The following is a 26,013-nucleotide window of genomic DNA, read 5'->3' on the forward strand; positions in this document are numbered from 1 at the left end:
TTTGTTTCAGTCTCCTTGTATCCCCTTCTTGTCTCTTCAAACTTATCTTGGGTGTATTCCAAGCTGGTCTTCGGCTCCTGTGCATCTCTAATAACGCCATCCAGTCTTTTGTTAGTTCCGTCCATGATCATTTTAATAAAGGATTTGAAGTTTTAATGCTGCTGAAGTCCTCTTTGTAAAACTCTCTCTGCTGTTCCAAAAACTGCGAGAGTACACTCATTGTAACCACTGAATCATCCTCACAAGGGGATGTCTTATAGTGTGTTTGGGAGGCATGATCTGTCTTACCGGGATGTACCAGGAACTGATAGATAGACATTGATATCCAGTCTGGTCTGTATGTCAGAAGCCTAGTAGGCCCAGAAGTCCATCAACTTGGATTATAGCCACAAACTCAAAAAAATGATGTGATATTGTCTACAATGTTGAGAGAAAATACAGATCAAATGAACAGCTGTATTTAGGAGTTACAGACAGGATTACGTAGATTCTCATTAGATTGTAAAACCATCTGTGTCATGAGGTTGGTTCTCCATCTGCTCTTAATGTGTGATGTGATTGCAACACAGCTTTAAATAAAAGATATTTGACAACACAGATGTTGATGAATATTTTATAATATTATCATTTAAGTATATTGACCTGGGTAAAATGTGTGATTCCTTTCTGTTTGCACTGCCTAATTCCACATCAGTAAGCAATAAATCATAAATTTGAGCCTTGAGACAAGTAAGATATATATTACTGCAAAATGGTACAAAATTCTGTCTTATACTTTACATTCAGTATACTTTGCAGTGCTGCACTTTGTAGACTTAAGGTTAAGCTGCTTTTCGAGGCTTTATCACTTTGTGCAAAAGAGGCTGCATTTCCAAGTATTTACTTAAAGGGTCAGTTCATCCAAATCACAAAATGAATAAACAAATAAATATATAATTATCAATTAAAGGATGGGTTCATAATTGTTCATGTCTCTCTTAAAAAGGGGTCAGAACATGCTTTTTGTTATTTCCTGTCATTTTTATACTGTTACAATGTTGAATGGTTCTCCTACAATGTCTATGTTAAACATGGTCAAGGTTCCAAGACTTGAGGTGAATGTACTATAAGTAAAAAGTTACCGCTACTTTGCCATTATCGTTCGCTCATGCCCACAAACAGCCGTGCATTCCGTAGTCTTTGTTTTTAAGGTTGATCCACTGGTTCTTCACGTTGTCCACTTGAATATTTTGGATCAGATTCGGTTCAAACATGTACAGATGTATGAGATGTTTATATTTTGAGTAAAGAACGAGAAAAACAAGCGAAATACGACTGCTACTGTTTGTTCATGTAGTCTTCAGAGCTGGAAGCTAACCAATCAGAACAGAGTGGGCTCATCGGGAGGGGGGCCTTAAAGAGACAGGAGCTAAAACAGAGGCTGAACTGAGGGACTGCATAAAGGGTCAGTATGAGATTTTTGTTTTTTGAACAATAAATCATGCAAAGATATTCCAGCAGATCCTCAGAATATAAATATAGACCTGAAATGTGCATGTTCTATGTCCCATTTAAAACAATAATCATTCCTACTATCACTATGGGCCATTAAGAGATTCCTTCCTAATGCATTTCCAATGTAGATGATGGTAGACAAAATGCACAGTTCTCCTTCAGTGCAAACATCCATTTCAAAGTGAGTCTGTGTCAAACAAATCAAGTGGATAACTTCTGGCTCAAAGCATTGAAAAAATACATTTGAAAAACATCTGTATGACAAAACATAATTAGAGGCATTTGATATAGATACGCATACCCTTTAATATAAGCTCTACAATGAAAAATTGGAATGGTTGGACAAGTAAAAATGTAATTTTCTAAAATAAAGTTGTTTAGTAGATTCTGGTGTATTTCAGATGAATTATAAATCGTATTACATGTATTCTTCCTCCTGTACTCTTTATGCAGCAGCTTTCTGTCCAAATCACATTTCCCCTTGAGGACAATTTATTGTTGACATCATTGATAACAAAAAAGGAAAATGCATAAAGGTCTATATCTGATGTTGAAGCTGAGGATTCATGGTTCAGCAAGAGCAAAAGTACAATGTTTTACTGGCAGAACACATAGCCCACTGCCTTTGCAGGGACTCTCAGGATGGTAGAATTTGCTGTGCATGAGAATGATTTGTCATAGGCTGAGCAAGGTGTAGGTGGATTATATCTTTGAGGATCTGTATGCAAGATATGTGAGAGCAGAATATAAAGTGGATTTGTTTCTGGAGTGCAAAACTTAAGATTCCACTTGTTGTGAAATGAAATAGTTCTGAAAAATCCTTGACTTTTTGCATGTTTATGGAAATGTCTGGTTTACCTTAAAGTGGTTTCATTTCTATGTGCATACAAAGAAGGATATCCTTGTACAACAAAAAAAGAATAAAATACATATTTAATCAAAAGCAGCCATTGAGCGGTGTGAAAGAACGGTCTCTCGGTGGATGTCACTTTGATTGAGTGGCAGTGAATATGCCTTCATCATCTGTGAGACGCATACTTCTGGGCAGGAACTCTGTTCTATATTTAGTTAAAAAGGTGACAGCCCAAAATGAATGAGTTGCGGAAATGGTCTGTAACTGTTAGAGCTGCGCACCTTGACCTGATTGACAGGTTTTAAATTTAAAATGGTAATTTCAGACCAAGTAAAATCTGAAAGGAAGGTTATATATGTCACAACGATTCTCCAACTGAAGAGACTATCTCTGTCCTTTTACCTACAGGGATTGACCCGAGGATTTGAGCAATTACTTGGAACGGCCTTGAACAAAGAGATACTCGCTGTATTCAGAGAACTATGGTTATATATGTAACCACTGTAGGCAAAAACCTAATAATGTAATCTTACTGGTTCCCTTTTACAATCTAAAAAAGATGTTTTGTGTGTTTTTTTGTGTTTTCTGTATTCTGTATATAAAGATGGATGTAGCGAGGTGTGACGTCACCCATTGGTTTGCATTGGAGCCAGTTTGAAGCCCAGAGTTGCAGGTTAAAGTTGGCACCATCTTTTTTCGTTTGAAGCCAGGCGCTTCCAGATAAGGATGTGATGTAGAGTGTTGCCTTTCATGCTCTGGAAACACATCCTTCTACCTCAGACCCAAGCTAATGCTATCTTACTGGGAACAGTAACACTTTGGCTAATGTTAGCTACTTTAGCTAGACTGCGCTAACAGGCCAGGTATTGTAGGCAAGTAACATTGAACTTACCAACATATTGAGACAATAGTCTCACTCAGTGTGAGTGTTGGAGTTGGGGAGAGCAGAGAGTGAGCCAACTGTCAATCACAGCTGTCAGTCAACACCCACAAGACAGACATCAGAGCTACAATTAGCCTTCAAATTGTATTAACAGCAATAATTTCCTAAATGACCACCAGCACACTTATTAGAGGACCTGAATGCAGCAATTGAGACCATAAGGACTATGACTTGTCGAAAAAAAATTGACTTAGTATTTCTCGAGAGAAGTTGATGCTTTTCAAATGAGAGTTGATCGGAGCATCTAGTGGCCATCAGTGGAATTGCACTTTAAAAAGGTACTTCCACATCAACTTCAGCCTCAAGCTGATAGTAGCCGCTTAGTTTGAAAGCATGCATTTTTAAGCACTAACAGGAGATAATAATGATAATTGAAATATGCCTAAGATACAGTAAATGTCTTTAGTTTTATAATTTATTGCAAGCATATACATGTTAAGTTTACAATAAAATACATAGTACATACAGTAACATTTACAGTTTTGCAATATAATATATTCTTTTTTAAGAAAAGAGACAAAAAACATGTGAATGAGAAAATTGATCACAGAGAACCAAAACATAGAAATTATACTAAAGCATTACCGAAAAGGAAAGAAAGAATGTATCCATCATCAATTTTTTTTAAAAAAAGGGTACATATAGCTACATTCAGTACTGTATATATTACATATTGATCTATTATTTTTCTACTGGTTTTTGGTATTGTTTTGTACATTTATTCATCTTCATAATTTATTTATATGTACTTTGCAACTGTATGCACTTTCTGGTTAGATGCTAAACTGCATTTTGTTGTGCTGGTACTTAATCTGTGCAATGACAATAGAGGTTGTATTTAATCTGAGCTAATCTAAACATACTTTGATTAGTAAAAAGACCAATATAGATTTGTTGATTGAGTTTTAATTATGTGGGTTATTCTCTCCATCTCTAAAACTCTGTTTACTTTTAAATTCCAGTTTTTTTTAAAGGAGGTATCATTTTTTTTCCATTGGCATTGGTATATTTAACAAGGCCAATACACACTAATAAACATTCCTTTCATTATGTCCATGAAAATAAAAGTTATTGAAGGCTACAGGCGTGCAGATAAAACAGTTGATGAAGTGTAAAGTAAAGTAAAGATAGAACTTGATGGAAAAGTCATCATGTAATCTGGTATGTACATGTTTTGTGCTTTGGCAAAATATCTGAGTGAGAAAATAACATTTAATTTATGCTGAAGGCAATATTTTGTGCCAATATTCAGTTTCTTCCCATATTCCTGCCAAGATTTTATTTGTGAGGTATTTCCACCTCACCAGTTCATTGGCACAGAGAAACTCTGAGATACATGATGCCTTCGAATCAGGTATGTCAGAGTGATACACCAATATATTCCTTTTTTTGTACACTGAGTTTTTACCTGTGACTTCTTTCATTGTGTCACAGAAAAAAAAAGCAAAAGCCCACATGGTCCGTCGCACACAGAGGAGACAACTGAGTCAGAATAGAAAGAAACAACTCAACATTTATTGGTGGTGACGTCCAATTGATCTGGAATAAGGCTGGGTAATTGCACTTTCCTTTCATGTTGCGTCTGTTTGGATTCCGAGACCAAGGAGGATTACTCCGCCTCCAGCAGACTCCCACGCTTGGAAGGCTCACTTGCTGTGATTAAAAAAAAAAAAACCCTCCAATACATCAAACACTCCTGTTACTTGGACCATACTCGCTTCAAAAAAAAAAAGCAGTGCTTTGGAGGGTGGGAGTAAGTTTACATAGTCTTTACTTTTGGACACAAGATTATTCACTGGCTATTCTGTCGCTGAGTGTTTTTATCTCGCCTCTTAGTCCAGATCTTTTACTCAATATATGTGCCTCTGGCTGCGATCTCTTTCAAAAGTCTGTGCTGACATCTGGCTAAGACCCTTCACATTTTATACATCTGTGGACATAAGGTAGTGCAAGGAAAGGCAGTATAAAGATGTCAAGCCAGGGCTACTTTTGAAGATCTACAGAAGTGCCAGGCATGCTCAAAATGTGGATGTCTCTCCAGTATCTATTTTGGATGTCTGCACATGTCTAAAAGAGGTTTGCTATCAGGACGTCTGGTGACAACTCGATTTGAAGGTCCATGTCTAAAGCTGACATTTTCCTGGGATGTTTGCTATGGTATGGTATGCACCCATGGCCATGATATATATTTTTTCCTCTGGAGGTCTAGAGATATCATATACAGATTCAGGAGCTGGACTTTATTTTCAAATGTGTGATAGATAAGTTGAAAAAATATCATTGGGGGAGCACCCCGGTAGCCTGATGGTTGCTGTACATGCCACATAACCGCAGCATCCCTGATTTGATTCCAGCCAGGGACCCTCGTTGTATGTCATCACCATCTCTCCCTCCCCATTTCCTGTCTGCCCCCTCGCTGCCCACTATCAAGTAAAAGGTGAAAATGCCAAAAAATAATCTTAAGAAAAAATGTTGATGGGTTTTTACCAAGTAACAATCAATCTGCATCCAGAAAACAGGTTGTGGGTTTATTAAATTGTCATTCTTGTATTCTTGCAGTTCCATATTGTTTGTTCACAATAATAAAAAATGGTGAAATAGTGAGGAGTACCACCTTCATGCTTCAACATTTAACCAACATTTCAAATGACAAAATCCAACCAGAGATATATTGTAATACCACCTCTTAAGAATGATGGTTACATTTATTAACAAATAATTAAAAATGGTAAAAGACCCCATCCAGGCATGTTTTAAGACATGAAAATACGCTTGAATAATCTGAATAAAAACAGAATAATTTCTGTCTGATATGTTTTTTCTGGAAAAAAATACAATTACGTAGTAACAAGTTCTTAAAATGGCATCAACTCCCTCATCAAAATAGCTGGACTCTACAAATATGCAAATATTTTTCATATCAAAAGTCCAATTGCTGGACACAAGATGTCTCCTACTTCAAGTTCTTCACATTGGTATAAGTTGCATACTGAACCACAAACTTGTCTGAAGCCTCCAAACTTGTTGTGATGTCACAAACCATGCTTGTACATTCGTGTGTTAAACTGAGATTTTTAGTGAGCACAGAAGAACTTTCCACTTTCAGCAGATGAATGTGAAAACTGTCTTCTAGTGTCAAACTCTGCACATACATCATTCTGCACAGTGAAGCTCAAACATCCGAGTGAAGTAACAATAAGTTAAAGTTCCCCTGCACTTAAAACTGTGTTTAACAAATTAAAAATGAATTATTGAATGGATATAATAGATATCCTGCAGAATTCAGCCGCAGTATATGGGAAAGGAATACTTAACTATCACCTCCTGTGCCGGTGAAACAGCAAAGACTGCAAAATAAAGAGAATTGTTGAGTTCATAAGTCGGACTGCGTACAAGTGAGAAAAGAGAGTGAACACTGCAGTCAGCTGCAAACTGTTCCAGGAGATAATGATACAACAGGGAAAGTTAAAAAGCTGGTTTGCCTTTAGAAAGTGCAACACCATCCTTTTTAAAGTAACCAAAGCAGTAAAAGACCGAGGTGAATCACAATGACCTAAACGAAACTGTCTGAGAGAATATCAAGCAGGGCAAAACAGCAGTAGGTATCCTGCGGCTTTAGTATATAAATCAATCCCCTGCAAACTGCAGGAGACTCAGCTGCGACGTGAGCTCCTTCACCTTTAGCTTGTGCTTCTCTCAGAATGACTTTTACCTGCCGAAAGTCTGCATCTCACACTGTTGCAGAGGAAAATCCATAGCGCACTAATAGTGCTGCTGAAGCAGGAGATTGTCTGAAAAAAAAAAAACAGCTCAAACAAAAAAATCCTAACTAGTAGATGAGTAATGTATCCCCTTGAGCCTTTACTCTTGGGTCTAAATGTTTGTACTTCGTCTTTTAACGATATCAAACTGATAACAAAACATCTGCACTCGAACGTCCAAATTATGTGTGCTGCATAATCCAAGTATCAGTTTAACACTCATATGTTCATTAACATGTTTACCTGGAATTAAAATCCCAGTATTTTCTGTGAATTCTCAACCAAATGTGTATTTACTGAGAAAATTATCTGTGCAATATCAGGATTTTCATGCAATTCTCCAAACTGACGTTATGACAGTAATGTGACTGGATCAGCTTTTCACTTGCAGCAATTTCTTCCAGTTACTTTTTAATGTAAACAGCAGCTTAAATCAGATGTGCAGATCTCCACTGCAAATTCCCCATTTTCTCAAAACTCCAACAAAAATGGTGTCAAAATGGTGGCATGTGATAGATATTCCCTCCCTGCCGCTGCATGCAGTTTTAACATCTGCTCAGCTCCATAAAGACACGCTTCAATACAACCACTCAAACTTATAACTGGTAAGTGGATCCGATGAAAAGAGAGGATTTCAAATGATTCAAAAATGGTTTTCATTGCGTTTCTTTTCCACTTCAAATGATGCTGAATGAAAACCAAAAGGGTGACGTCACACCTCGCTACATCCATCTTTATATACAGTCTTTGGTGCAGACACAGATGGAGGACTGAAGCTGCTGCTCTGCTAATGAGCTGCTTTCGCTATTCAGCCTATGGAGACTTAAAATTAGTGTCAGTTGAACCTTTAAGTTTTGAGCCGCTGGCCAGCATCTGGTCTGATTAGCATATTGTAATTTGTTACTACAGAGTGGCTGAGGAAATAAATGGTTCTACTTTTATGAATGTACAGGATATATTATTGATAACAACTCTTCGTATTCTCCAGCCGAGTTAAACCTTGGAACCCGTGTACGCACCAGAAATAAACTGCACTGTTTCCATCAGCCCTCAACATCTGAGCAAAAACTTTTGTCGTGTGGCAAAGTCTCACTTCCTTGAGTCCTTGCAGATCAGTCGAGTGTCTTTTTCAAGGAGCGCAAGTCCGCTTGGAAGGGCCAGATGGTGCGATCAGCTGGCCTCCTCAGAGCTCGGCATGAATGTGGCTTGTCCTCACTCAGATCCCTTTGTCGTCTAATGCCTGCTTGGATCTCAGTCAACCTGTGCCAGGCCGGGCGGATCAAAGGGAATATTTACAAGGCGCTTCTGTGTCAGTCTGGCTTTGAAAAGAATCGAGGGGGTCCTCCTTCTTTTGCAACTCGATTCAACAGTGGAAGAACTGGAGGCTAACCTTGTACTGCTTGGTTAACGTTCAAAATGGAAGAGGATGTGACAGAGCTACTGATGTATGGAACGCTTGATCTTGGCATTGTTTCTTACTTCGCTCTGGTATGGCTGATTAGCAGCTTGCGAGTCGTCACTTTACATCGAGGCCCCCGGTGAAAGCTGAGTTTTTCCACACAGCCCCCGCATTATAAATAGATTATTGAGCTCCTTAGTGACGTTTCTTGATGTATGGGCCCCTGTGGCTGTTCTCAGGTTGTTGATATGCGAATGTGTTTGTAAGGAAAACAGTTAACACAACACTTCAGACTTCTTAAAAAAGGCCCAGTCTGTCATACTCCTGACCATACTGTGTAGAGATAAGGGCTATTGACATGCATAGAGTGTGACCACTATATGAAAAATCAGCAGTCTGTACATTTACCAATTAATCAAGATCGTACAGGTATATAAAGATTAAGATAAACATTTCAGAGAATATTTTAGTTTTCAAAAGTTTCAAAAGAGTTTTTCAAAGTTTTAAATTTCTTGCAAAATAGATGTTCTGTTTAAAAATACTTCTGTTTGAATCGACAATCTAATATGCCAGCAGGTCTTTAAAATAAATTAAAGGTTTGTAGATTTTAGATAAGCACAAACTGCACATTTTGAAGTGCTCTTGTATTGTTTTCCCATCTATCCTGCATGGAAGAAAAATTTGCAGTAAAAGAAAACACATGTTTTAATGTAAGCTACTTACCATATGGTTAATTCTTGGCAACATTTTATACGTTCACAACTTTACTTCTCATATGAACAAAGGTGATCGTGCTAACCTTCTAACTAAGCACCGAACCATTTAAAGTGTCCTTTGTTTTCAAGTCTTTGCTGGTCAAGATGGAGTCAATACCAAGTAACAAAACTGAGTCTACAGCCACGCTAGCAGCTTTGCAAGTTGTACTGTATATACGTACAGCAGTGTTTTTAGCTAAATGCTAACATCAGAATGATAAAATGCTCAAAATGACAACATGCTGATGATTAGAAGGCTTAATGTTTACCATATTCACCATCTTGGTTTAGCATGTAGCTGAGGCTGATGGGGAATGTCACTGATTTATAACCAAATACCTGCAAAACTAAAGTATTGGACAAATTATATTATTGTCATACCATTAAAATGGTCCATCATGGTCAATACACCATATGTCTGATCTGATGATGTTGAAAAACCAAGAGGAAAAGAAGAGGTATTTCACTCAATACCAAAAATGTCAACCTGCTAGTGCAAGAGGAAAAGTCAGAGGGTTCACCAAATATATTAGCATACATTATCTGGGAAACATGAATGTCTGAACCAAATTTTGTAGCCGACAGTTGGAGAGATATTCCAGTCTGGGCTAAAGTAGTGAACCGAGGGAGTGATTGACATTCAACTCTACTTGACCTTTATTTATTTATTTAAATTTTTTTTACCTTTAATTTTATTCTGGGTAGTTTTGCTGAGAGCTCTCTTTTTTCAGAAACATCCTGCTCTCAGTCACACAGTTTCACATTCTCACCTTGATGCTTCCCAGCACCACAGTACAGTCTGATCTGTTGGCCACTGCGCAGCTCCACTGAAGGAGTTTGAGATTATGAACCATGCTCGAGGGCACTACAGTAATGGTAGTGAAGTATGGGAAAGCACTGCTCTCTCACTTTTTTTTTTACTTTTCTTACCACTACTGAAATGAACTCCTGTTAGATTTACTATTTAAGTTTACATAGTTCTGCTGCAGTGAAGAGACACTTACACACTGCATTAAAGAGGTATGTGCTGATATTTATATATTCATTTAAACCAGTAATTCATTATTCTCACCTGCAGGTTGAGTGTTGAGCTCTGAGTAATCACTGGAATGGAGTCTATTCTTATGATAAAAGAGAGAAATTCCCTTCTGAGAGCCCAGTACAATGATGTTTAATACAGTAACAATAGTGCAGCTGTTCCAGAGTCTCAACAGTGATGACAAAGTCATTAAGAACACACGCTTTGGTTTGTTGTTGTTTTTCATTCATCAAAACAATCATAAATAGCATGAAATTACTTAGGTGGATTTAATCTGATGTATTTAACCTGCACTTTAATATATGGAAAAGTATTTTCTGCAGTTGATTACAGCTGGAACTGATTGAAACTGAATCACATTTAATGATAAAACACATTTAATTCAGTGTGGAGCAAAGCAATAACACAGCCAGAGTTGGAGATATTTACAAAAAAACTGACAAAGACTGTGAGGCTTTCTAGTAGTATAATGTCAAACTATAAACTTTAGAAAAACATGAAGGTATCCTCTGAGACATGGATGAAACAAATAATTGGTTTTGTATTTTGTGAGAGAATCAGCTCCTTTTTAACTGGATTTAAATTGGAGTCAAATGTTTTGGAGCCGTCAGCAGTGATGTTGCACCTATCTAAGGACACTTCAAGCTCAGTTTTGGTTGTGGTAGTGGCTACTTGCTTTCAACGCAGTGCCACAAAATACTCTAAAAGCTGTGAATCAAGATTATACATTGACACAAATAGAGAAATTTTGCTTATTGGAAAGCAGTTAAAAAGGAAGTATGTGTGTTTAGTTATAAATACTTCAACCAATAAAACTGTGACCTCTGTGTTTTTGCATCAATTTGTGTCACCTAGCATGAATCTGTGTATGTTAGGCTTGAATTATAGTGAATATAGCGAATAAATAACATGGTTTCACACTTTCAAGTTACACACACAATGCGTCCATTAGCATCTGGAACACCTGAAACAGATGAGGTATTTTAAACATTGTAAACAAGTTGATGTCTAAACAAATCAATGCAGAAAAAAAAGGTGTTATGGGTGCATGCTTATACCTCCCAAACAACAACAACAACAACATATTGTGCAATGCAGCATGTTGAACAAGCTAATTGGTTGATCCGATCTTCTGCAGGGAGGTCAGTTTAAAATGGAAAAGAAAAAAAAAATGTTCATACAAGCATAAAAGAAACACCTGTATGTGTGCCTATGTGCAGCCTGGTGAAGTAGACTGTAAAATTTGGTGCACTGTGGAAATGACATGGCTGAGCACTGAGCAGCAACATTAAAAATTCATGATTTCACAGATTACAACTTCAGACAGTTTCAGAAATGACTCATCTGACTGAGCTGAGTGATTGAGTCGCGTACTGCAACCTGCACCTATTGTATTAGCTAGAACAAATTTTTTTTACTTGTGTTTATTTACAAAGTTTGTGTGAAAGTTCTCATTTTCAGTTTATCAATTTTATCTGGAACGTAATAACTTTTGAATCGATTTCAACCGGTCCCTGCCTGTGTTATCAAATCCTTCTCCATCCAGAAATAAAAATTAAAAAAAAAAAGGCAGATGTCTTGTTTGGGAATGAACTCCTCACATCCTCAGTGAATAATCTTTTATTTCATCTTCAATCGAGAACACATCCGCTGTGATCTCTCGGATTTCAGACCGGGACTACAGACAGCTATGGAGGCCAAGGATAATGACTTTGTGACATGAATAAATGACAGCGGACCCTTCCTCCTCACCTCTGGAGGATGTGAGTCCTGTCACAGTTCTTGTCCTGGAGCACAGTCTGGGCTGTAATGAGTGCCGGTCACTGGTAACGATGTTATCATCCAGTTCCAGGGGAGGTGGCAGACGGGTAAAAAACATCCATGTTTGTGCTCCCCCTACCCTCTTTCATCCGTACTGATGACTAATTAGGCCCCATAGGTAAAGGAATTACCAGGTATCTTAGGAGAAAGCAGACAGTGGTGAAAAACCCGCGGATATCAATCTAGCTGCATCCTCTAACTCCTTTTTGACCTTTACCAGTTGTTGTTTTGAGTTTCACACCATCTAGGCAGCTAATTTGTCGGTAAATGGGAGAGTCATGTATTTTTCACATGTGGCGTGCTTCGCTCTCATTATCTCTGCTCTCGCAAACCCTAATTAGCTTGCAGAAGGTCAGCTCACCTTTGTGGTGTGAAACAGTGCAGGGATACACTTCATTGGCTCTGCCTTAACACACACCCACACACACTCTTACATAAGCATATACTGTATAACTGTACACATGCAAACACACACATATATATATGTACACCAACTGACTGACTGAGATGCTAAAGGACACCAAATGCAAAATAAACAGCCTGAAGAAATGTGTTCTTGGGAGGTACAAAGTAAGGGCAAAAACATGAAACAGGAAATGTGAAGATTGTTTTGATGATTTTAAAAAACAGACTTTGCTGGGAAAACGAATCCCCCCCTTTAACAAACACACACATTAGATCTTAGTAAAGTTAACAAAACCAAAAAATGTAGTTCATAATGAGACAGTTTAATTGGTGGAGGGAACTGTGACAACAAGCAGCGTTAGCATGAGGGTATCGGCTGAGAAGAGATAAGCATCAGGGTATAAAGGCCTCCGTATACACCTTTATTCTTTATCTGGATCCCCATTAGCTTCCACAAAATGGTTGCTAGTCTTCTTGGAGTCCATACAACATGAACAATAAAACAAACAGCAATTTAAAATCACATTGATCAATAAAACAAGAGAAAGCTAAACAAATATATAAATAAGAAAATAATTGAAATAACTCGGAGAAGGTAGACAATACAAACAATAAAAACCTTTATGAATATGATTTGATGTAACTGGTAGCTAAGCAGCTAATGCTAATCAGATAATGCACTGAACTAATGCAATACTCCATTAAAGTTAGCCTCAGGGTGCATTTTTTAAATATACTTTGTCTTATCATTTTAAAACTATGATATCCACATAAACACAAGTATCTTTGCTAACTTGCCTGAAAACTAATCTAATTTGTTAAACAGTATTTAGTTAATACTCACAGGAATTTTCCTACATTTTGGGAAATACAATTGTTTGCTTTCTGAGTAAAATAAGAATGTTGATACCATGTTAATCTACAGTCAGTACAGAGACAGGTCCAGAAAATGTTCATGTTTAGCCTAACTTAGATAATGATCAACAATTCTCTTATAATTTCAAATCATAAAGATAAAAGCTCATTTAAATTATTTTCTTTAAAGTTTTTGCACATTTTGAGAACACAATATATAAATATACTTTCTTAGCAAACTCTTTCTAGCAAACTCCATTTGCTGATGAAGGCTGTGGGGTGTGTTTGAAAGCTCCAGATGAAGCTACTTATCAGACTTTTAGTGAAGATTATTTTATCAAAAAGCTTTGGGGTTGCTGGACAGTGTCTGTGATGGTGCTAGATTAGCTGTTCCCTGCCAGGATAAACAGACTAAACTACATATCGATCTTCCTGTATGACAAAAAGAAAATCTTTTAAAGCCTGTGAAGTAAGTAAAAGAAACAAAAATTATTAAAAAGAGTGCAGTTTCTTGTTTCTTTTAACTTTCGCCACAATAAATCTTAAATTCGCGGTAACACATAGTGTGTAGTTTTTCCACTGTTACACTGTTTTCACATGAATGTTTCTACACTTTGTTGAATTTCTGATCTAATAATCCACCAGAGAGAGAAATATCTTTGTTAGAAAAAACCAAAAAAAAAACTTTGTGACAAATCAGCTGGGCATAGTATGATGTGTCCTGGGGAAAAATCATTAATGCCAGACCAGAGCAACATCCTCGCTGCTGTTTCTGTGTCTTTCCCACAGGTGTATTCCTGTCAAAACCAAAAAAATTGGTTCACTAGAGCGGATCAGACACACTTTCTCGTCCCTCTGGGCCCTCTCTACAGTTGAGAACCTCTTAATTGCAGAAGGATTTCTGCATCACAGTGAGACATTTGGGACAGAAACAGTGGGAACAGTGTGGTTAGACCGCTGCTTCAGCCAGTGACATCCTAATGATATTTTAATGAAGTAACGGGATGATTAGACATATTGGAACTTCTCCATGAAATTGAAATACCTGGCAGTTTTAATGAAAAGGGGGTGATATTTTAGAGTGGTTTTAATCCATATTTTGCAGGAACCTGATACCTCATGGGATACAGTCTTATAGTTTTATACTATATATCCTGGTCATATGGGACATCTGTATTTATGGCAGCAGTTGGACCACAGAAGACAGAATCACACTCCTTGTTGCACCAATTTCTTTCCCTTCTGCCAACTGACTAGCAGGAGGAAAGGCCTATTAAATTAGGAGTTCTTATTCTCTCTCTGCAGAGAGCGTTTTGTAAAGACAAGAAATACATGCGGTTTCTTTTTCCCTTCTATGACTAATACTTGGATGGAGCACGGAGAGCAGGATGATGAATGGTGCTATGTATCAGAATCACCACCTCATCATTTGCGTGGGTTTGTGTAGAAAACATTATGTGCCTTTTATGAATTTGGACTGTGACTGCGTTATTGCATGCGAGTGGAAAGATATAATAGAGCATGTTTGCTTGCAGAAGTGAATGACAAAATGCACTGCACATAAAAATGCAGATTTACTTGTCTTTATCATAAAAGTGTATAAACTGCACATACACATGAAACCACATCTTTAAAATCCAATCAAGAAATATCCTTTATACACACACACACACACACACACACACACACACTTTGCAATAGCAAAAACATTTTGAAAAATTACACTTTTATAACATAATGAGGAAACATTAATAAATGTGCAAAGTCATACAATGTTTATACTGAACTTATCTGCAAAATGTTAATTTTTGTATCACTATCCATTTGAAGCAGCTAAAGCATGGTTTATGTTTTTATACTTATGTATAGTTATCTCAAACCACTTAGAAAGAATATTGCTTGGTTAAATATTGACAAAGTTAAAACTGATTTGACAGAACATGTTAACTTTTCTGATTTAACCAAGACTAAACCTGCAATAAACTGATCTTTTTGGCCACTTTGGGGCAGCGGAAACAATTTGTGAACACAGCACTGACATATCATCACCTTTTAAGTTGATATGTTGAACTTTTTAAGCAAACAGTTGCTTATTTCCACATCCAGCGGTTACGGAGCGAAATTATCACTCGTATGGAGTCATGTTTCTGTCCAACCAGTGAATGTAAGTCCAGTATTCACTCTCCTTTAGCTTCTGTTGTTGCTCTCTACCGACTCCTGAGGGAAATATCTGGCTCTTTAGCTGCTAAATGCTGCACTGTGTTCACCAGCTGAAAATTAGTCTGGATGTGAACTTTTTCCACTCTTGTGTCAAAGTCCTGCGCTTTGTACACAGAAAGCCGAGGAATGTGTTTTCTTCAAAAATATATTTGGCAAAACCATTTAGTACAATATAAAGTGTTATTTCTAGGAGACGGGGTTGTTGTACTGTATGTCACAAACTGCAGGTAACCATAGCAACGGTACTAATGCACCATTCCATGTAACCAATTCTTAACTGGTTAAAACAAAAAAAACAAACAAAAAGGATGATTTCAACACAGCCATCCTTGGTATATAAAACATCAGACATAGATAATAAGGCAACTTGTCTCCATCTCATTATTTGTTTAATTTATTTATTTAAGTATCATTTTATTTTTTATGAGGCAGTTGACAGATGGAAGGAGAGACTCAAACCCCCACTTCATTCTTTATTTTCTTATATCAAACCCTCAGTGTCCATTATTGAGTATATAAAGTACAATAATGTGACAGGATGAAGGTTTCTACCTGATAATCAAATGAAATGCACAGGATTTAATTGGATTTGCATATTGTGTTTTCTCATTTCTTTGATGTTTTTGTAAATAGATCCTTTTAAAAATGACAACTACTGCATTCAGTAGATGTGGTGTGTTAAGCATGGTTTAAGGATCTGCTAATTCCAGCATAATATACATGTCTTTTTTTTTTTTTTTTTTTTTTTTACCTTTCTAATATGCCATGATGATGTTTTAGATTGTTTGTACTTTAAAATAATAAAAAAAAGTATGTTTTTGGTATTAAAATGGAAAAAAAAAATAAAGAGATGTAGAAAATGCCTCCTGGTTGCAAAATTTCATTATTGGTGCATCAGTTGAATATTACAGTTCACAAAATGGGAAATAATTGGCAGGTAAATCAGATTATGAAAACCTACGTTATATTGAGGAGCCTTTTGAGCTGCTCTGAGGCCAACAGCAACAAAGCAGATTTAGACAGCCTCCACATGTGAAATTTGTTGTCAGGAGGGAAAATATAGTGTAAAATAAAGGAGAATATAATACAGAAGACTTATGAAAATGTACCTGCACACTACAAAAAAACCCCCCTGCTATACTATAGCAGTACACTTCTGAAGCATTTACGTCCTATGCATGAAACAAAGAACATGTAAGTGGCGCCTCAGCGTGATCAGCTCGGCACGTCTGATTTGTCGGCAGTCAGCTTCCTGCAACAAAATCCTCGGGGAGCGAGCGCAGTAAATTAATGGTGTTTTCCTAAGATAGGGGCTTGCATGCGGCGCATTGACTTTGGAGGCAATTATGACGAAATGTGATGTATTTCCCCTCAACTTTAATAATATGTAAAGGTCTGGTGTCACCGCATGTACTGAATATAATCCTTAAATCCTCTTAATGTTTTCTCTTTGACAGGAAACATAACAAGCGCAGGCCTACACTGGGAGCACTTCCCTACGATGAAAATTTCATATGAGATCATTAGGTACCGCTGGTGACACTGTAAGACGCCAGGGATTTTATTGCCATTTACTCATAATATCCATGCATGTGATAAATCATCTTCTGGTAACACAACCTCATCATTTTTTTTCTGTTCATTTGTCAGTTATCGACCATAACCAACATTCCTAAAGAATCCCATTTGGAATAACAATTTACTGTAAATTAGTCTTATTGGATATAACCAGTCAAGATGATATATTCTGTGAAACACAATTAAATTTTAACACAATTACTGAATTTATACCTTCATGCTTCCAGTGGTTTGTGTATTATGAGTCATACTGTGCATTTTAGGCAGTATGGATGGATGATAATTCCGGTCTGTTCTTTGGTCCGCCACTCTGGTCCAGACTGAAGTCTCTTAACAGCTATTCGATAGACTGCCATTATCTTGTACAGGCGTTTGTGGTCCCCAGAGGATGAATCCTAATGGCTTTGGTGACATTCGCTGACATTTCATCCAGCATGTCACTCCGGTGAAATCTCTCAACAGATGGATCGGCACAAATGTGGAGCTCCTTACCCACACAACTCAGAATGGATCCTGACTGGGATCATTTTAAACTCAAATTTAAATAGTTTTTAAAGAAGGATCAGTTATGTGGTCATGAGTCATCTGGTGTTTGTTGTGTATCATTGTTTGGGTTTGAGCTGTTTTATTTTTAATTTTCATAAAAGTAGAATTTATATCAGAGCTGTTGGATTGGACTGCTTTAGCTTGCACAGATGTTCCCAAGAAAGTGCTCAGTGAGTGTATATGTATTATTGAGCTTTGTGTTTTGTGCAGTTTGATGTATTTTATTGTTGAGTTTTATGTATTTTCAAGGCATATAGGGACAATACTTATTACCTCCCTGATCTTCAGAAACTGTCCTATCTATGTGGGGAGAAAAGTCAATGTGCAGTAAAAGCTGCAAAATATGTGAAGTCTTGTCATAATCTGAGAGAAATAAACTCTGTAGTAAATGTTTGTGTGATTACATCTGTAAAAAATGCCTTTTATTATATTGTATTTAATATTATTGTTCATATTTACATGTAATTGTAAAATTATTAATAATCTGTCAGTGTTAATTTTTCTGTACTGCTTTGGCAATGTAGATTTCTGATCTGTCATGCCAATAAAGCTTATTTGAATTTGACAATACTTATACTACGATATACTTGTCTCTATAAAATTAAACATTAAAAAAGGTGCAATGTGTAGAATTAAGTGGTATCTAGTGGAATGGACTTGGCAGAAATTGCATATTTTATTCATAAGAATGTTTTAAAGTGTATAATCACCTGAAAATAAGAATTGTTGTGTTTACGTTAGCTTAGAATTAGCCCTTTATATCTACATAGGGAGCAGGCCCTTGTCCATGGAGCCTGACATGTCGCTATAGTAGCCCAGAACGGACACTGGCTCTCTCTGGCTCTAGAGAAGGTTTTTCCTGCTAACCGAACGATGGTGAACATGGTAAACATTACACTTGGTTAACATCAGCGTGTTAGAATGGTCATTTTGATGTTAGCATTTAGCTCAAAGCACTGCAGTCCAGCCAGACGGAGCTGCTAGCATGACTGTAGACTCTTGGTCTTGTTCCCAAAGGTTCACATCACGTCTGTCTTATGAGTCATGTTGTACTTTTTCCACAGACATTGTAATGAGCTGCATTAGATTTCAATTAAATATGTTGGATTAGTAAGCCAGAGGAAATGCCAAGGATGTTTAACAGCTCAGACTTACACTTTCTAATCATAAGCTTCTTAGAAACCTTGAGTGAAAGAAAGTTATTTTTTTTAATTTTACTCCCCTTGTTTGTTAAAGTTTGTTCTGTATATAAAAAAGCAGAGATGATATTCATTATGTATTCATATTCAAAGCTGTATATGCTTTCTGATTGTGTTGAAAGTTATAGAGAGCAATTATTGTACCCTAGCAACCTATCTTTATGCCAAGGCAGCAATTACAGCATGACATGATGAAGAGCACAAAAAAGTGGACAAGGTGCATGTGCAATTATGGTTTGCTTCTCACAACACTGCACTGATCTGTGATGTCACCAGGCTTAGCAATCACACCAGTTATTACATTCACAGCTGCTGAAGCAGAACAATACTGGTGTTATGTTGCCATTAGAAGCATTGAGATGATAATGTGACGAGAAAAATACATGCTAGAGTTTGCGTTGAGCAGATGTGACCTTTAGCTCTGTCATGTGACGCACCTGCTTGAGCTGAATCTGTAATCAACTTCAGCTCTGTTTGAGATTACACACAACAAAAGTCTGTAATGGCATCTTGGCAGCTATTTTTCCATTGTTTAGAGTTAGTGAACTTTTTCCAAACTCCTTATAGAACTCCCATATGTACTGTGACATCTGTAAATCACAAGAATAGCCATAAAACCTGTTTTTCACTTTTCATTAACTACTCAAGTAAGATGAGTTGGTCACGACCTCCAGATCTGAACTATTCCATTTAGGGCATTTTCAGACCTGCACTGTTTAGTCCAGTTGAATTGGACTCTGGTTAGTTTTCCCCCTTGGTGCAATTCATTTAGGTGGGTCTGAATACAGCAATTGTTCTCTGGTGCGGACCAAAACAACCGTACTGAGACCCTTTGAGGAATGGTCTTAGTCTGGTGGAGAGGTTTGTTTGTGTAGCTTGATCTGACCCAACTTCTCCATGTGCTCTGCAAGTTTGAGCTAAATTGCTCCCAGAGCCAGGTGCACTTTGCATACTGGGATGCGGATAAGTGAAATCAACAGTTGCCAGCAGGTAGCTGGAGAAGGAACTGAGATTTGACCTGGACTAGCGAGACTGTCCTCCCAAGAAAAATGTCCTGTTGTAATGTCAGTCGCCCAAAAATAGTTAAATTTGAGTGACAGATATTATCTAGTGGCCATAGTAATTAAAACACAGAGCAGTTCAGATGATGTGTATAAATAGGTTGACAAATTAATTTTTATTAATATGAGGAGAGATGGATGTCAAGGGAGTAGCAGGAGATCGACCCAAATGCAGGACGCAACAGACAGAATGAACTAAAGAATGTGTCTTTATTTAGGCTCATGTGCAAGCAGACCAAAACTGAACTGAATAAACTGAACAAAGGATCCAACAAAGACTGAACTGAAAACAGGGCTTAAATACAGACAGAACTAATGAGGGAATAGGGAACAGGTGACTTGACAAAGGACTGGCAAGGAGCTGATTGGCTGGTGAAAACTCTGCAGGGTTCACGAAGCTGATGCAGGGCAGGTGTGGAAGGAAAAGCAGCACAGTGACACAGGAGGAAACACACAAAGCAAACAAAAAACAAAAAACCCAGAAAACACCATGAAACCAAAAACCCTGAAAACACAGTGAGAAAGATAATGGTGCTCGCAGTGATATATTGTATGTGTAGCAAGGCCGTAAGCACCATTATCTTTCTCACTGTGTCAGAGTAGTTAAACATAAGCATTCACATTCTGCTACACTTCTCTGAAAAACAAAAACAGATTAAAGCCAAATGACAAAAGCAAAAACACTTGTGTGTATAGTAAGAGGGAACTGTCAGTGCACAACTAGTTTACATCATGAGAATGAGAAACTAAACCTCTTAACTTGTCCCCTTAGTGCCAGAAAACCGTGGAAGAAAAGTCTGAAGGCATCTGATAGACTGGTGGATAATAGCAACAAAGAGCCAGACTGTGACAGAATCATGACAGTGGATGGAGGTATTAAACCAACTTTGGCACAGGAGATTGCTATTAGTTTCCAGTTTCCAACCCCGAGTTGGGACAGATTTTTACAAACCGTAAGTATGATTGGTGAACTTTTTCAGGACCGTCTTCCTGTGTTCATGTTCTTGCTCCCACCCGAGACACAACTAACAGCAGAGCGAACGTTCTCACCTGGCTGCAGTTATACATTTTGGTTTGCTTGGATTTTACTGTTACTGCGTTCAAGTCTGACTGAGAACTTAGCTGTAACTGTACTGTACTTTACGGCCATCTAGCTAGCTAATATACACACACGTCTTTGAAAAAGTTTAATATCCAAAATTAGCACAAAAAACAACAGCTGTGTCAGAGAGCTAAACTGTGAGTTTGTATGTGTGACTTTAAGAGGTGCCAATAAATTGTGTTGATTAATTCACATGTAAATGTGCTGCTGGATTAATCTAATTAGCTGATGTCTGCTGGAGTTTCTTAACTGCAAAACTATTGTTCCCTTGTCTAAAAGACCATTAAAGGCTTTCTTAGAAAAAGACAGAAGGACGCAAAGGTATTAATCCAACACATGAACAGACATAATAAATCATTATTCAAACAATGTAAAATAATATTTTTGTTCATTTGTAATGATTAACACAATCAAAACACATTTGTGTTTAAGAACAGAAGTTTAAGTAATAAAGACAAAACAATTTTAAGGCTTTTTGTAAGAAAACTATTGTCCTTAGCTTTTATACTGTTGACTGTGTTTACTGTGCAGCTGTGTTCCTGCTGTCTGATTGAAAAGTGATCTTTGGGTGGAGAAGACAAAACAACAATAAGACATACAGCACAACTACACATATCTCAAAAATCACCACTATAGTAACTACTATTTAACTCATCAAGCAGCCGTGTGTGAAGACCTCATCTGAGAAAGCGTTCTTTGTTACAAACAGCAGCAGCAGCAAACAATATGGCTTGACGAGTGAGTCAGCAGCTTGTGTGCTGACAAAGTGCCCTGCAATAAACCCAGTAATCAAGTTCAGAGTAACTTTGCGGTGGATCTGGCAGGTTGTCCTGACTCTGGGGAGGGAACAAGGGTGCCTGGTCCGGTCCATCTGTCTCCGGATCAGGTCATCCAAGAAATCTGAGGGAAAGATGGTGGATAAGCTGACAGGAAAGGAGGCATGGGGCCCTTCTCTGGCTGCCAACTTGGCTTAACACACCAGCACTGGAGAGAAACACATCTGTGTATCCATGTGGTCATTTTTACTCATTTATTGACCAGGGAAGAGGCTCGACAGAAGAGGATAATCAACACTATTCAGGGTTTACTCCTCCTCTCTTGGAAGTAGAGAAAAGTCTAGTTGTAGTTGCCGTGCATCAGGAATTGCAAAGCATTTTGAATATTAAATATAGATGAGATGATTAATGCATATGCTTGCTGTTTCTGAGCGAGGGCTCCATTAATTAACCCCCACCCCCGGTAGTGAGTGTATTGTCTGCTGGTGGGTGTAGAGTTGCAGATGGCGGGGTGCCTTCGGGAATCTGATGCGAGCTATTTGGAGCTGCTGCGTCGGCGAGGTTACGCTTCCACTGACTTCCCGGGTTGCATGAGAGCTGTAAGTTTTCACAGGAAACCAATAAACATGTGCTAAATATAAGAACAAGCGAGGCTCGAAAAGTTTCTATAGAAACTGGAGAATGTTTTTTTTTTTTTTTTTGGCCTATAGTAAGGATTCGTGTAGCTGTTGTAGGGGACCTTTCCCTTTTCTAATGAGGCTGAGACCGTCCAAAGGTCCAGATGGCTTTGAACCTCGCTGTTCTCCAGGGAGTCTATCTGTTGAACATGCACAAATGTGATATTCTGAGGGCCAGTTTTGGAGTTGGTGCAGGATGGGCAAATGTTCCTCATGTTGCAAAATGATTGAAAAAGTAAGTATTGGTCTGTGCTTTTAGGTTTAAAATGCATGTGTGCATGGTGTAGTTGTAGCCAAATTTAAATGATTTGAACATAAATTCAATTCGAATGATCTTACAAAATCTGATGACATGCCACCACAATACAGCAACATGATGTATTTAAATAGACATATCTCAGTGTTGTATGGTATCGTATGGACATATGTCAGTTAAAACACACATTAAGGTACAAAAAGCATAAAAAAACAACAACAAAAAAACCCCAAACATTAGATACATCAGATTTCAGTATTAAGTGAAACATAACAAACAAACAACATATTATTCAAGAGCAACACTGCTGAAACACATGCAGCTAATATTAATCATGTCCTTAATGAGTTCTCTGAAAGTAATCAGGGACACCAGAGTACTGAACTTTAGGATTTGTTGTGAATTATTCCATGTGGATGGAGCAGTTCTAAAAGGGTAAAACCACTGGGTGCCAAATTTGGAATAGGATATTTTGAGAGCTGTGCATGTGTTGTGTTTCCTCTCTGAGAGCCACAGAGAAACAAATCTTCAGTGCAACTGTGCAAACGAGCTGCGATTCACAAGCTGGATGGCCGGAAATATGAAGGGAAACATCTCCCAGCATTGTGTTGCCGGGCAGAATGCAATTAGAGACAAGGATGCTGAACATAATTGGGTGTGACACATGTTAATAGCCTTTCATTTAGACAAATTTAGATCTACAGTCTACAGCTGGACGAGAGGGCAGAAATTGGAGTGGATGCTCTTGGAAAACAACAAGTCATTATGTTGCTGCGTGCCGGCTGCCAAACATGTGTGAAGTCACCGCCAAAGAAGGTTGCAGCCTTATTGCTCCCTCGCAAAAATATGAACCAGACTTTTATCAGTGCACCTGCATCTGTGTAATACCAGCAGAGGTTTGATGAATGAGGCACGGCTTTTATAGAATAAACTGCAGAGGCATTTAATGAAACATCCCTTAAATGAAATGATCTCAGTGCAGGAAAGCTATTTGGTGGAGTGGTTTAGCAAACAGGAAGAGAGCACAGATCGCTCCAAAGGGCACGTGAGCTTTCACCCAGGAACTGGAAGAGCTGAGCAATCAAAACAAAGAACTCATCTGTAATGTATTCGGAAATATTTCAAGATGATTCTTATATCTCGTTCCTCTTTGACAACAGCTCTGAAGAAGGAAAAACCACAGATACCAGCAAAAACTCTTGGAGAGAGAATAGAGCTCAAAAAGCGCAACCTGCTTTAAGATTCATGCTGTAGTGGTGATTCATCTCCATTCACGCTGTGCTGGAAAATTAAGTAGCGGTAACTTCATGGGAAGCAACAATATAGTCAGTCGGTTCTCTCTGCTGACTTTGCCCATGCAGGGAACATTGACCTTTATACAGAGATTTCCCCCTGCTCTTATCTCCTGGATGTTATAGATATTAAGCTTGTTGCTCCAGCAGAGAAGGTGTCATTTAAACCACGCTGGTGGTTTGGATACCGTGGGAGTAAAGCCGATTTGATGAGATAAAGAAAGACCTCAATTCATCCCCAAAGGCAAAGTGGACAAGAAGCAAGATTTAAGCCTAAGGAAAAAAGTGATAGAGGAAGCAGATCGAAATAAATTGAAAATCTCCTAACATAAAATTGAACATGTGTTTAAACAGTCTATTCACCTCTTAAATAGATATATTTATTTGACATGACAACTTGTCCATATTCAGTCCAAACATACAGTTCCGACAAAATAAAAAACATAATAGCAGCACTTTATTTTTAGCATTTACAAGTATATAAAGAATTAAAATTAATGGTTTAACACATTTAAACATTATAATGCAGTTGTGAGCAGCTATTAAGATATTTTAAAATGTTAAGTGTATTCTGAAGCATCTGTAACTGGTGTAAAGGATTATGGTTCAGATAATTCATCATCAGGCAACATAACATAAACTTCCATAGCTATGCTGATGATACACAATTATACATTTCCTTTGATCCTTCTGATACTGATGTCTCAGTGGCCACTGGATGCAAAATAACTTTTTAAAACTAAGTGAACAAACAGAAACAAAACAGAAATATTACTGATTGACCCAAAGCCTAAAAGGTACTTAGTGCTCTGCATGATGGGATACCTGGCTAACAAAACTAAATCAGAAGTTACTGGCCTGGGTGTCATTTTATTTAGAATATTAGTATTGAGTGTATAATTAATATTGATACTTGAATAATTTAAACAATGTATATACATTTGTAACGGTATACACAGACAGTACTTTAAAGATGATCAAAATATGAATCTGAATATAACAGATGTGAAGGATAATGTAATAAAATAAAAGTCCAGGTAAGCAGTCTGTCTTCTTCTCCCGACACAGAGAGTCATTGTACAGACTGATAGCAGTTGGCGGGAATGACTTCCTGTAGCGTTCGTTCTTTGTCACTCACTGAAATTCTCTAATTGAAATGTTTTAATTTTAATGTTTATGTGTACGGCACCTTGAGCAACCACTGCATGGAAAGTGCTATATATATATATATATAACATGCATACAACAGACACTATATTATAAAGTCTAGCCTAGGTATTCCTATACTGTGATTTCCTTCTCACAGCATTAATGAATTCACCATTAACTATTAACCTGAACAGTTTATGATGTTGTATATGGTATCATTGTAATCCTTGACCATCAAAACATAGGGGTAGACATTACTTTTTCTGTGTTATCATGTTTGGTTCAGGAGATATGATGCAATATACATAATTAGGTTATGGCGGAAAGTAAATTGGTCGCCATGGCCACCACAAGGCATTTTTGTGATGGCTCCATTTCTGAAAATGCTCAGGGCAAGTTTCATGCTTTTATGAAAAAGTGAACAAGTTTGACACATATCACCTGAACTACTAATCAAATAAATAAACTTAAAACTTAATAAATCCTGTAATCTTATTTATATGACTTCATGAGCTTTGAACCAGTTATAAAATAGTTTTGAATGTGTACACAACTGATAAATGTTTCATGAGACATTGTATTTGTGTATTGATATGTCTTCATATATAATTACAGCACAGTGCTATAGGCATTCATTAATAGATGATTCATAGCTTTTTCCCACTAGGGCAAGATTACAGATTTTCAGAGTAGGTGAGGCAGGTATAATATCAATAAATCATGTAAAAATATAAATTAAAAAAAAACAGCCAATTAAACAACCATTATTTAAGACTTTATATATACTGTGTGTGCTGCTCTGAAGAACTGCTGAAGCAGAAAATTATTTGAG

At 37.5% G+C, this 26,013-nt stretch overlaps 1 protein-coding gene across 2 annotated transcripts in view; it reads left to right on the top strand.

The window, feature by feature from the left end:
• Window positions 1-21,363, top strand: part of LOC122990347 (polycomb group RING finger protein 3) — a 119,892-nt gene extending 98,529 nt beyond the window's left edge. Inside the window, exons 9-10 of one of the 2 annotated variants that reach the window (XR_006405328.1) lie at window positions 20,702-20,802; window positions 20,910-21,363. Coding sequence is in view for 1 of the 2 variants with exons in the window: in XM_044363675.1 (XP_044219610.1) it covers window positions 20,702-20,740 (39 nt within the window). In the remaining variant the exon portion in view is untranslated. Of the gene's footprint in view, window positions 1-20,701 lie in introns of both variants that reach the window. The other variant, XM_044363675.1, reaches the window with a different exon arrangement.
• Window positions 21,364-26,013: the final 4,650 nt, after the last annotated feature.

The sequence above is a fragment of the Thunnus albacares genome, chromosome 10 (genome assembly GCF_914725855.1).
Source record: "Thunnus albacares chromosome 10, fThuAlb1.1, whole genome shotgun sequence".
NCBI classification, from domain to species: Eukaryota; Metazoa; Chordata; class Actinopteri; order Scombriformes; family Scombridae; genus Thunnus; species Thunnus albacares.